Consider the following 11469-nt stretch of genomic DNA (forward strand, 5'->3'; position numbering starts at 1 on the left):
ATATATACATACATACATTAATTATTTTATCTCTTGGTCTCTCTTCACTCCTATAGTTTTCTCTACAGTTCCACTTAAGACCCAAGTCACCACACTATCTTGCTGGACAGCCTACTTCCTATTTATACTTTAATGGCTTTCATATGTTTACACTTTTAAAATGCACTTAAACATGTAGTTTAGGAATCAATATGAAATCATGATCTACTAAAAACATTTATCTTAGTTTTATTTACATTTATTTTTACAATGGGAGTAAACAATTAGTACAATAACAGAGATATGCAGTTACAATAATTGCCACTAGGCAATAACACATAAGATTTATACTTAAGGAACTAATGATAAATTAATATTTTTCATAAATTAAAAATGTTAAATATTACAAAATTTTTATTTTTTGTTTTCCAAATCAGGAATCAGTCAAGACTATTAATGAAACCATCTAATTACTTCTTAAAAAAAACTTTTTTTTATTTATCTTATCACAGACACCCACTATTCAACATTTATAACATATATTTTTTGTTAAAACATTGACAGTCATTTTTTATACTATAAACTGAATCAATTAGTCTGATAAATACTATTCAGTCCAGTAAGTATATGTCTGCTATTTGGTAGCCCAGGGGTTCTCAACCATTTTAATCTTTTTAAAACTTTAAGGAACAACATAAAATTGTTTTCCTCCCTCTAGTTCATCAAGACAGATCACAAATTAACTAATTGTATTATAGATGCATTCATTTATTCTGTATTGTTTTTTAATATTAATGATAATCCTTACAACATTAAATTTCAGTATAATTATAAATATGGAAAAAAAATGTGTATATGTTTTTTTTTCATAATTGAGATCTCTGAGCTAGTAAACCAGTCATAACATTTTTTTAAAACTTGAATAAGCATTCAATGACATGTTCAAGTAACTGTGTCACTAAAATTCTAAAAAAAATTAATGCATATTGTAATATCCTCTTTTATGAGTAATTAGTTATTTTTATACATAAATGATTTTAGTTATGTTTTATTTTATGTATTAATGTTAAATATTGTAGTATTAACTCTGAAAGCAAGCTAAACAATTTTCATTGTCTATAACAAATTCGTTATTCAAAACAAAGCCAAGATGGGGGAGCGTGTCCTCCAAAAAGTCCGTTGTATAACGGCCATGTTGAGCAGATTCAAATATTTTAAAAACTTTATTTTAACTTCCTATGATAATTGAAATTACAATACATTTAAGAAAAAATAGAAGTTAAGAATAAGTATTAAAGAAAATTATTTATAAAGGAAATCATAGGAAAAAACTCAAAACCGTAGTGTTGCAATCGATGTTGAGAACTAACAACGAGAGAAGGGAAAGGAAGAAAACTTGGTTTTTGAAGATTCCTTACTTAGGCACAGGCGGGGAATGATGTTTCCTGGATGAGGAGGCCTTCATCATCTTTTGTCTAGCTCAAGGGAGGGATCTTGAAAAAGAAGACAAACATTTTTTTTAATATACAATTAAGTTACTTAATTGTATATTTACACTGTACAGTGTACTGTTTCTTAAGGTGCCTCTATACATTCACCAAGCCTTGACCAACTCACTCATGCATGAGCATTGCTGGTTGCAGTGAGCTTGGCTGGTATGAATTCTAAGTTTTTTGCCAATCAGTCGAGAGTTGGTTTTTGGACAAAGATCAAAGGGGGTTCGTGACTGCGCTCATGTAGCATCTCCACCATTGTTATTTGTTCAGTTGCAACTGAGAGCTGTTATAAGGTTGAAGGTATATGTTGTTACTTGTTATAATAAGTTTTATATTTAATTTAATTTTCTTTTTTTTATAATAAAAATAATATATCCCAGTGCAATGGCTGAAAGCACTTGTACGTCCGCCATGTTTACCTCTATGATAAACACTAGCATGTGGATGGTCGCTCAGACGGTTCCTTTTGTTACCAAGCATTTGTACAAGTCTCTGATTTGTGGTGAGTGACCAACATATAGATCTGCCATTAAGATATCACTTGGTTCATGCAAAATTCTTTTGGGAATACAAAATTATAGTACAACTTTACTGCCTTCCAGTCACAACATTGTTCCATAACATCAGATTAAGGCCTGTTTGTCTAATCCTTATTTCTTTTACTAACACTATCACTTCCCTAGATATTACTTTTTAAAGCCCTATTACTTATTTTAAAAACACTAACTATGTAATCTTAAGTTGATATCACAGCCACCATGTTGACCCTACCCCAATAGGAACATTTTGACATGTTACATCTGCTTGGCATACAATATAAATAATGAACTCAAAATATTATCTTATTCCCTAGGTTTCATAATTATAAAGTTTTGTGGAAACTAATTAGGAATAAATTAAATTTATCAGATTAAGACATAATTATAGTGTATATGCCATCACTGTAGTCTTTGATCTTAATTTTTAAATAATTTACTAGCTTGGAAATTAGACATTTTTTTTTTTTTGTAAATAATAGTACATGTATGATATAAATTATAGTTGTAGAAAAGTAATTTAACAGCAAATGATTTTCTACAATGTAGTCTAGTGAATTCATTTTATTTGTTCTTCCTATCTAAAAAATCTTAGTAACTTGATGAAATTTTATAATGAAAAACATTTAACATGCACTTGAAATTCAATTTCCAATTTTTTTTTAAAGAGTCAAGTTTACCAGACAATTTTTTTTTCAGCTATTACATAATTATAAGAATACTGATTGCTAATACTTGAAAATCATAACAATATGGGTATTTATTTTCAAGATGCTTTCCTGTTAATGGCACTTCGTTTTAAGTGATAACCTTATGGAAATCAATTATCCTAGAATCTAGAGAGAAAACTTAGGACTAACACAGCTATTGTGAACATAAATGTCACTGCATCCAGCCAGAACATCTGGATATATGCCCAGAAGGAAGGTTGCTTACGATTCGTAATGATGTGGATGATGCAAGGAATTGTGGTCGATAGTGTGCATTGCGTCAAAATTCCTAAAACTGACAGCACTAGTTGCAAGTCGGGCACCAATATTGAAACAATCACTGAAAAAGCATCTTTATTACAGCATTTGTTTAATTAAATAATGGCATATTTTATCAATAATTAATTTTGTCAATTATTAATATTTCTGTAACTAAGAGTGGATATTAAGATTTTAAAATTAAAATGTTAAGATCACACTTTAAAAAAATAAAAATCAATTGTGTACAGGATTGGAATCCATGGTATGCACAGAAATAAGGATGGCTGAGAAACATATAGAATAAATCAATGATAAAGAAGGTGAAGTAGATTGGCTGACAACGGAGCAAGGTAAAAAAGGACAGGAGTATATAGAGATAAATTGCAACAGTTAGTGGAAGCCCTTCGCATAACTCGGACCTAGAGAGGTCTGAGTGGAGTAAAGAGTTGCCACTTACTTACTTTTAAAAGAGGAAGAATTAGTTTTAGTAAAACCATTCCCCAAAGGCTTGAAATACTTATTTTAATGTATTTATCCTATTAAAATAAAATACAAATTTCAAATATTGCTATTAAATACTCCACTCATGTAATTTTTGCAGCTATCATATCATGTTTAATATTGGCATATTGTCTTAGATGTGGTTTTTCACTTGAGGTTGGTACAGTTTGCCTTATCTGATGATATCAATAAGTTATTATTCCCCACGTAAATAATTAGTAATTGTGACATTCATTTAAAATATGAACTTTTTTTAATATGATATATATTGTATTAAATTATTTTCATTAATTTGAAATGTATAAGTATGTTGATACACACCATTGACAGCAGATTAACCCTTATCCACTTTACCTGTACTGAGTATATAGTCCTGATGGCCCTGATAGTGACAGTGAAAAGAAAGTGATATATGTGAGATCACGTATCGTTAGGAAAACTAAAATCAACAGTGTCTGTTAGCTTATGATAATGTATTAATAATAATTTTAATTGATTCAGCATTTTTACTAGTCTGGAAATGAATAGTTTTAACCAAACCTGTAAATACAGTATTCTACTGCATTAATTATTTACACTAAGAAATTTATGTCATTAGTTTCATTGAAATATTTTAAAGTGGATGTAAAACGGCCCTAGTTTGATTCGGGTCCAAGTTGCACTGATTTCTTTTAATTTTTCTTATAAATTGTAACTTAATGAAACCTGAAAAAATCTTTTTAAAAGAATCCATCATGTCAAATGTTTTGTAAAACCAAAGTTTTATGTTTTATTTAGCATGGAAGGCTCAACAGGATTAGGTAAAAATGCCTCAAATAGATATATGATTACCAACTATGGCTTTACAGTGTGTTGAGAAGGATAAAACAAAATTAAAGGGTATCTTTACTTAAGATGCCATGAGTTTGATTGAAATTTTTACTTATCCCTTTTATGTAAAATAGAACATAAAACTAGTTTTACAAAACAATCATTTCAAAATAAAGTCTTAAGAATCCCAGTGGATGCCCCTTGGTTTATAAGAAATAGCCAATTGCATCAAGAACTACAAATGGAATTAATAGAAGACTTCATCAAAAAACGGTTTGTAAAACTCCACTCCCAGTTTCTATTATAGTTATTACTACTATTATTTTTTCTCTCAAATTAACCTTTTTTTTTATTATTTTTTACCCCATTAAAAGTCAATTATTTATTTTATTAAATCTATAATTGTCATTAACTTTTCTGTCTTTTTTTTTACTCTCTCTCTTCTTAAGAATTATTATTCAGAATTGTTCAATAGTTATAGCGTTTTAAATAGTTATGAGTGTCTTTTCCACAAGACTAAACCTTTTCTTGCTTCAGGAAGTTAAAATTTATAAGATATGTATCCATTGTAAGCAAATGAATCCAATCTAATTCTGTAGCTCACAGAGTTTCTAATAGTGAAATACATTAGTTAGTTATTTTTTCATTACTATATTTTTTCAAAATCTGTTTTAAAAAAAAAAAAACTGTAAGTAATGTGGAGATCATTTTAATACATGGAGGAGGGGTTAAGGGTATCAAGCTCCATAGCTTTAAAGCAGTATATCTTCCAACACTGTTAAATGGCAGTGAAAGTTTGGTGACCCAAGACAAGCACATGAATAGGATTATGGCTGCTGATTTTTATGAAGAATATTGGGCAAAACTAGGAGAGATAGGATAAGGAATGAAAGAATAAGAGAAGAACTTCAGATCCCCTCAGAAAAATCAGTGATGGAACACCGACAGCTTCGATGGTATGGACACGTCTGTAGAATAGGGAAGACAGAGTGCCAAGAAAATGAATGGAGGTGAGGCCGACTGGTAGGAGACCATGAGGCAGACCTAGAAGAAGCTATATTGAACATATTCAACGACTAGGTCTTTAAAGAGGAAAAACGCTGGCTCAGATGAAGATGCTTGCCATGGACCGAGATGTGTGGACCAAGTGGGTAAAGGCTCCTCCACGCTGAGAGGCACTTAAGGAGTAGGAGAAAGAGGAAGAAGAGGAGGGGAAGGGAGAGAACTGGGTTCATTTTTGGAATCAGCATACTTTAAAATATGTAATTTAGTAAAAATATCCATTACAGTTTTTTTAGTTTCAGACCTGTGTTATATCTTCTATCTTTGCTAACTAAATTCTTAACAAAACTTTGGAATTATCATGTAAAGTAATTTAACTAAAATTTGAATTCATTTAATTAACATATTAAACATTTATTTTAGAAAACATTTTTTGTAAATTATATTTCTTTGCAAAAAAATACTGAAACCTAAAATTATTTTCTACGTGTGTGTTACCCGATAATTTACATATTTTTTGCTCTATAATCTCTATAAATTATCGTAATAAGAAGTAATTTCTATATTGTTGAGGATGATCTAAAAGACATTCAAGGAACAACTTCAATAGAATCAGGTGTGAATTAAACTCAACCTAAATTAAATTTTAAGAGATAGTGGTTTGTACAAATAAAACTTCCTTTTTTTTTTTTCATTTTTCTGTTAAGAAATTGAATAGGGTCCTGTCAACCTTACCAAACTAAATGAGCAATAATAATAATAATAAAACTTTACAAACAAACCACTACTTACTAAATTACTAACAACAATTATTCTAAAATATACAACATAATTGTACTACTTGTAATACTTACAAGCAAACGTAATGAAACTTAGTCTGAGCATGTACATTGCGAAAGTACGATATTTGGTTATCCTCTTGTCCAAATAATCATTCCAGATTACATTTACTCCAATATATATCATAATTGCCATTGAAGTAAATGCTGCCAAAGAGAGGAGGATTTGAACAGTTGTGCTCACCCTGCAATACACAATAATTTCTCATAAGATACCTCTCATTCTTATTTCTTAATAAATTATAAAATATACAGTGGTGCTTTCTTAATTTTAAAATATTTTAAGGTAAAATTAATAAATTAAATCCAAGGAATTGCAATTTTGGAAATCTCCTTTTTTTTCTTAATAATAAATAATAAACCATTGTGCAGTAATTTTTAGTATTTTGATTATAGAAAATAAGTGACTAAAATGTGCAGTAAAGCTAAATGAGCAGTAATATATTTATATAAATATATTAATACTTGAACTGATTACTGGCTTTTATTGTACTGCTTTTAGTACCTATTGATTTATACGTGTCATACTTGAATAAACTGTCACTTTGAAAATGTGGGAAAAAAAGAAATGAACTTTTTGAAGTTCATGGAAACTAGCTTTGACTCCTACATAGGTGTTATACTATCATTCTTGACTGAAAAATCTCATTTGGTTTGGGAATTTTTTAAAATAAAAAACCCTTTTGTTTTATACTACCTGGCTCAAGCACTAAAATTGCATTACTTAATTTTTCTAATGTCTTTATGTGACATTAATAGGTTACCATTGTCCGATGGCCACCAATACTCGAAGTTATTCTTAATTGCTCTAAATTAATGAAATTTACTTTTTGCTAGTACTTTCCCAACTTTTTATAAAGGTGTTTGTCGGCAATTATTTAACAAACAACATTCAGCAACCACATGTCTGCATCATGATGCTTTTAAAGTAACTAATTTCCAGGAATTTCAAATTACTTTTCAATAAATAATCATGGAGGAAAATTGTATAAATATTTGGACCTGCAAGCTACTTAACCTTCACTTTTCAATATGTATTTATGCTGACTTGCTATTTTTATTTCTCAATAACATCAGTGAAACAAATTACTCATCTATAAGTTAAGGAAGTAAAAAAACAAACACAAACCATCTATATCATTAGTTAAAATGAAAGCATAATAAAACAAAATGCGTAATAATGAAGATCATAGGATTAGTTTGTTTTTTACAATTATTATTATTTCCTTAACTAACTAAGGTATTGGTTATACATTTTAAAAAAATTAATTAAAGAAGTTATTATTTTAAAGTCAGTTCACCAATTAGATGGTAAGTTGAGAGTTACAGAGTCCTTGGCATTATCTCCATACTTAAGGTAGCCTAAGAAACCAAAGAAAATGTATAATGCAACGTAGATAAAAGCAGTGACATTCAAAACACCAAAAGTGCCTTGAAGCATCCCAGGTCGTTTCATCTCATTTTCCAGCGGCAGTATCTGAAAATGAAGTTATGATTACTTGTGAATTAACTGACTATTCATAAATGAAAATAAATTATTTTCAAGAAATAATACATAAGAATTAACATGTGAGTTTGTTAAAGTTATTTTTATAACCTACACTAAATTATTTTCATGCAATTAATTTCATCACATCATCATCATAATGGCTCTATAACACACTTTGGAGAGATGCCTCCTTCAGCAGCTCCCATAATAATGTAATAATAAGGCCAAATAGTGTTTTTGTTCAGTTCATTGTTATTGTGTGTTAATAGTTCTGCGTTCAGATCATCATTTTCAAAGTTTTATTATTTTTTTTTTCTACTATTCTTTAGCTTTTTCTTTCACCATTTCCTCAGAAAAAGGCTCGAGACCGAATGAAGTCATTTCAGTCTCCAATAGAGTTTCTTTATTGTTAAGAATATAATTAAAATATCTTTTCCACAGTGTGAAAACATCCTCTTTATTGGTTAGCACATTACTTTCATTATCCTTTGTTATTGCTCAAATATTTTCCTGCTTCTATTCAATTTTCGGTAGAACCCTCTGAACTGTTCATCTCCATTACTATGATTAATAATTTAAATTTATTTCTTATTAGATTAATGATTTGGTTATTAATAATGTATTTATGAATTGAAGCTCCATAGCAGAATATTAGCTCTCATCATTAAAATGCTTCTTGGCATCTGCACATCAGAAGAGGGGTGACCAACTTCCACAAATCTAACTATGCACCATTTTACGTTTGAGCCTTGTGATATATTGAACATTGCTGGCCCATACTTGGGGATATAAAACAGGTTTCAATTGACAATTGATTTTGGTATGATGAAATATGACTAATTGCATAAATATCAATAAATAAAATTTATAGAATATCTTTATTACATTCATTAGTGTAGTTTATAAGATGGTAAATGACTTACTACTGTTATGGGAATTTTCGAATAAACAATGGTTCCCAAGAATTTTGGTAAATATTTGGCTTCGCCAAAAGGATATCTTTCTTCAAAAGAAATAGGTTCTTTAAATACATAATATAATATCACTCCAATACTGAATATAAGGGCAACATTTCCAATCATAGAAACAATAGACATCTTCTTCATGTTAGGTATTAAACTGACTAAAATTGTCGGGATAAAGACCAGTAACTCAAAATAGCGTACATCCATATCTAAATGAGGATATGCAGCCTGCAACACAAAACAAACAAATTTAAAGTATTTTTCAGTCTAGGATAAAATGATGACCAGAGCATATTATCCATGATTTGTTTATTATAGATATTCCAAAATTTCATTAATACAAAACTGTGTTTATTTTCATTGTAGCTTTTTTCAGGATAGTATGACAGTCAAATGATAGGAAATTAAAATATATACACAGGTGCCTAGACAGAAATGAGGTATTTGTGTATTTTATTTGAGGCTCATTTCTGGGAGGTTATGGATTTTTGCATGTAGACTTATCAGACTCTTTCCAAGAGGCTATTTAGAACACGAAACTTTGTTATTAGTGATTTATTATTAGTCTAATCATCATAACATTGACTTTATTTTCTTGTAAAATTATTGTCGATTATTTCTCATGGTAAAATAGAGGGAGATTGAATCAAACATTTCACAGATTGTTCTAATTAAGCTGGCATACAAAACTTATTTACATCAATTCTTTCGAAATATCCTTTACTTTTATATGTGTTCCTTGATTTCATCAGATGCAGATTAATACTATTCCAAATCAAAGTTAAGCACAGAATTTAATATAATAAGCTAACTCCTTATCTCCTTTTTTAAAATAACTATGAAGAAGATAACAGTGATCACTGTAGAGATAATCCGTTTATAATTTCATTCTACTGATAGTTATAATTTAAAAAAAAAAAAAAAAAAGCTTGCTACTATTGCTGTTATTCACTGAAGAAACAGAGGGTCTGAAAAGGTCACACTCGTATATCTCGACAAAGCCTTGGATGGAAAACACATGGCCAGCGAAGGCGGAAATGAACCCTGGCAAATAAGTGCCAAAACCAGCTCAGGAGTGGTCGGAGGTTGGAGGACTTACCCAAGATCAAGACGAATAGTAGAACTTTGTGGTAGCCCTTTCATTTCCTATATTCCTCCGAAGGGATTCCTGGATTTAATCAATCGAAATAATAAGTGTTAATAACTTTATTTATTTGAAATAATAATTAATAAATTATTTGTTTAAAGTATTGAATTTAAAAAATGAGCAAACTGTTAAAACTACGTTTTTCAAAGTCGTGGAATAAAAAGTGAAGTTTATTTATTTATTTTGCTCCTCTATCGAAAACCTTTTAATTTAATTTGTTCCTTTGAGGAAATTATATTTCTTAAACCATAAAAGAAAAGAAAACATTGATATGGATGCTTTTTAATGTTTAAGTTGTATTAAAGTACTGCTTCAACGTTTTACGCGAAATGTTTCAAGCTGCAACCCACCATTTTCGAGATAAAACCGAAAATCCTGGCTTAACTCCTCCAACAGTGGCTCAGCACCAATTCCCTGGAATTTCATTAAGTTTACCTCTTAACTTGTCCGAAAAAAGACTCGAAATCAATTTTGACCATCCTCCCTTTTTACACCCCTCTCATTGGCTGTCCTAATAACCTCTTTAATGTAAATGTATTTGAAGTACATGCATATAATATATTCTAAGAACAGTATCATAATTAATCTGGATGAAGATACTCACTGCTTGAATATTAGCTGATATGAATATAAGATCTACACAGACTCCTCCCATTTGTCCTACCAGGAGAAAGAAGTTAGTGGCTGCCCTTAGATAAAGAATAAGAAAAAGTTAGATATTTTTGGTGGTAAAAAATATTATAATCACAATAACATGGCTTAGCTAAAGTAGTAGGTAAAATTGGTATTTCACCCATTTTACAGTAATCTCCAACTGCACTCCTTATACATTACTAAACATGTTGATTTTCCCTGCTTTTTAGAGTATTTTGATGAATCAATTAAAATAATTGGAAAGAAGACAATTATATCTTTAAGTAACTAATGCTCTCATTCAAAGGCTACTGATAAATAATTGACATGATTCGTCGAATAAAGTATTATACTTACAGGATAAAAGGGCTGAACTTGCGAAGAGACTCCGGGCCTTCGGCGAATGCTGCCTCAACTGTTCCCTGAATAGTTGGCTTCATGTCTTTATGCCTCTTCTTTAAATCTCTATGTGACGCAACCTATAATCAAAACGACAATGTTGAAACATTAGTTCATTTTGCTATGTTGTTGGCTAATCAGCTGTTCTAAGGCTGACCGGGGGTTCCACGATAGCATTTTATTTATTTACTCATATATTTATGTTTTTATTTGTATTATGTGTCACTATCAGTTCCTGATGGGAACCGACTGAAAATGTATGGATTATATTTAATTCAAGGACTAGATGCCATAAATCCCCTTGCCCTGGCATGCTAGATGTGAAATTTTGTAATTAACCATTGGAGTTCTTCTTCAACGGTACCGGGTTTATCAATTTACTATGCTATTATTATGAGGTGGTATGCAGGGATTCTTAATTATAAAGTAAAGTCTTGGTTGCATTGGTGCGTATTTACAATTATATACAAATGATCTAGAATAATCTTAGGAGAATAATCTCCAAATAATCTTAGGAGAATAATCTCCAAAGTGCGTCAGCCTCTCTGTGGGTATGCTCCTCAGAACTCTCCTCGTGTTCTACCTGCTTCTCCTTTTCGTCTCCAAGTCCTCTTCTTGCCTTGCTGGCTATCCTCTCGCTCATAGTCCCCTGCTTCAGTTTCTGTTCAGAGACCTCAGTCTGACATCTCCGTGGATTCACTC

The 11469-nt window shown here is 30.3% G+C and overlaps 1 protein-coding gene across 1 annotated transcript in view; it reads right to left on the reverse strand.

Moving 5' to 3' along the window:
* Positions 1-25: 25 nt before the first annotated feature.
* The window catches only part of LOC106691525 (proton-coupled amino acid transporter-like protein CG1139), a 36435-nt gene continuing 24991 nt past the window's right edge, over positions 26-11469 (reverse strand). The window contains exons 4-9 of the mRNA XM_014437320.2: positions 10726-10847; positions 10340-10424; positions 8547-8816; positions 7436-7611; positions 6150-6319; positions 26-3061 (exon numbers count right to left, since the gene is read on the reverse strand). Of these exons, the coding sequence (XP_014292806.1) occupies positions 2841-3061; positions 6150-6319; positions 7436-7611; positions 8547-8816; positions 10340-10424; positions 10726-10847 (1044 nt within the window). The 3' untranslated portion in view covers positions 26-2840. The remainder of the gene's footprint in view (positions 3062-6149; positions 6320-7435; positions 7612-8546; positions 8817-10339; positions 10425-10725; positions 10848-11469) is intronic.

The sequence above is a fragment of the Halyomorpha halys genome, unplaced genomic scaffold (assembly GCF_000696795.3).
Source record: "Halyomorpha halys isolate HHAL.00 unplaced genomic scaffold, Hhal_1.1 Scaffold2459.1, whole genome shotgun sequence".
In the NCBI taxonomy this organism is placed as follows: domain Eukaryota; kingdom Metazoa; phylum Arthropoda; class Insecta; order Hemiptera; family Pentatomidae; genus Halyomorpha; species Halyomorpha halys.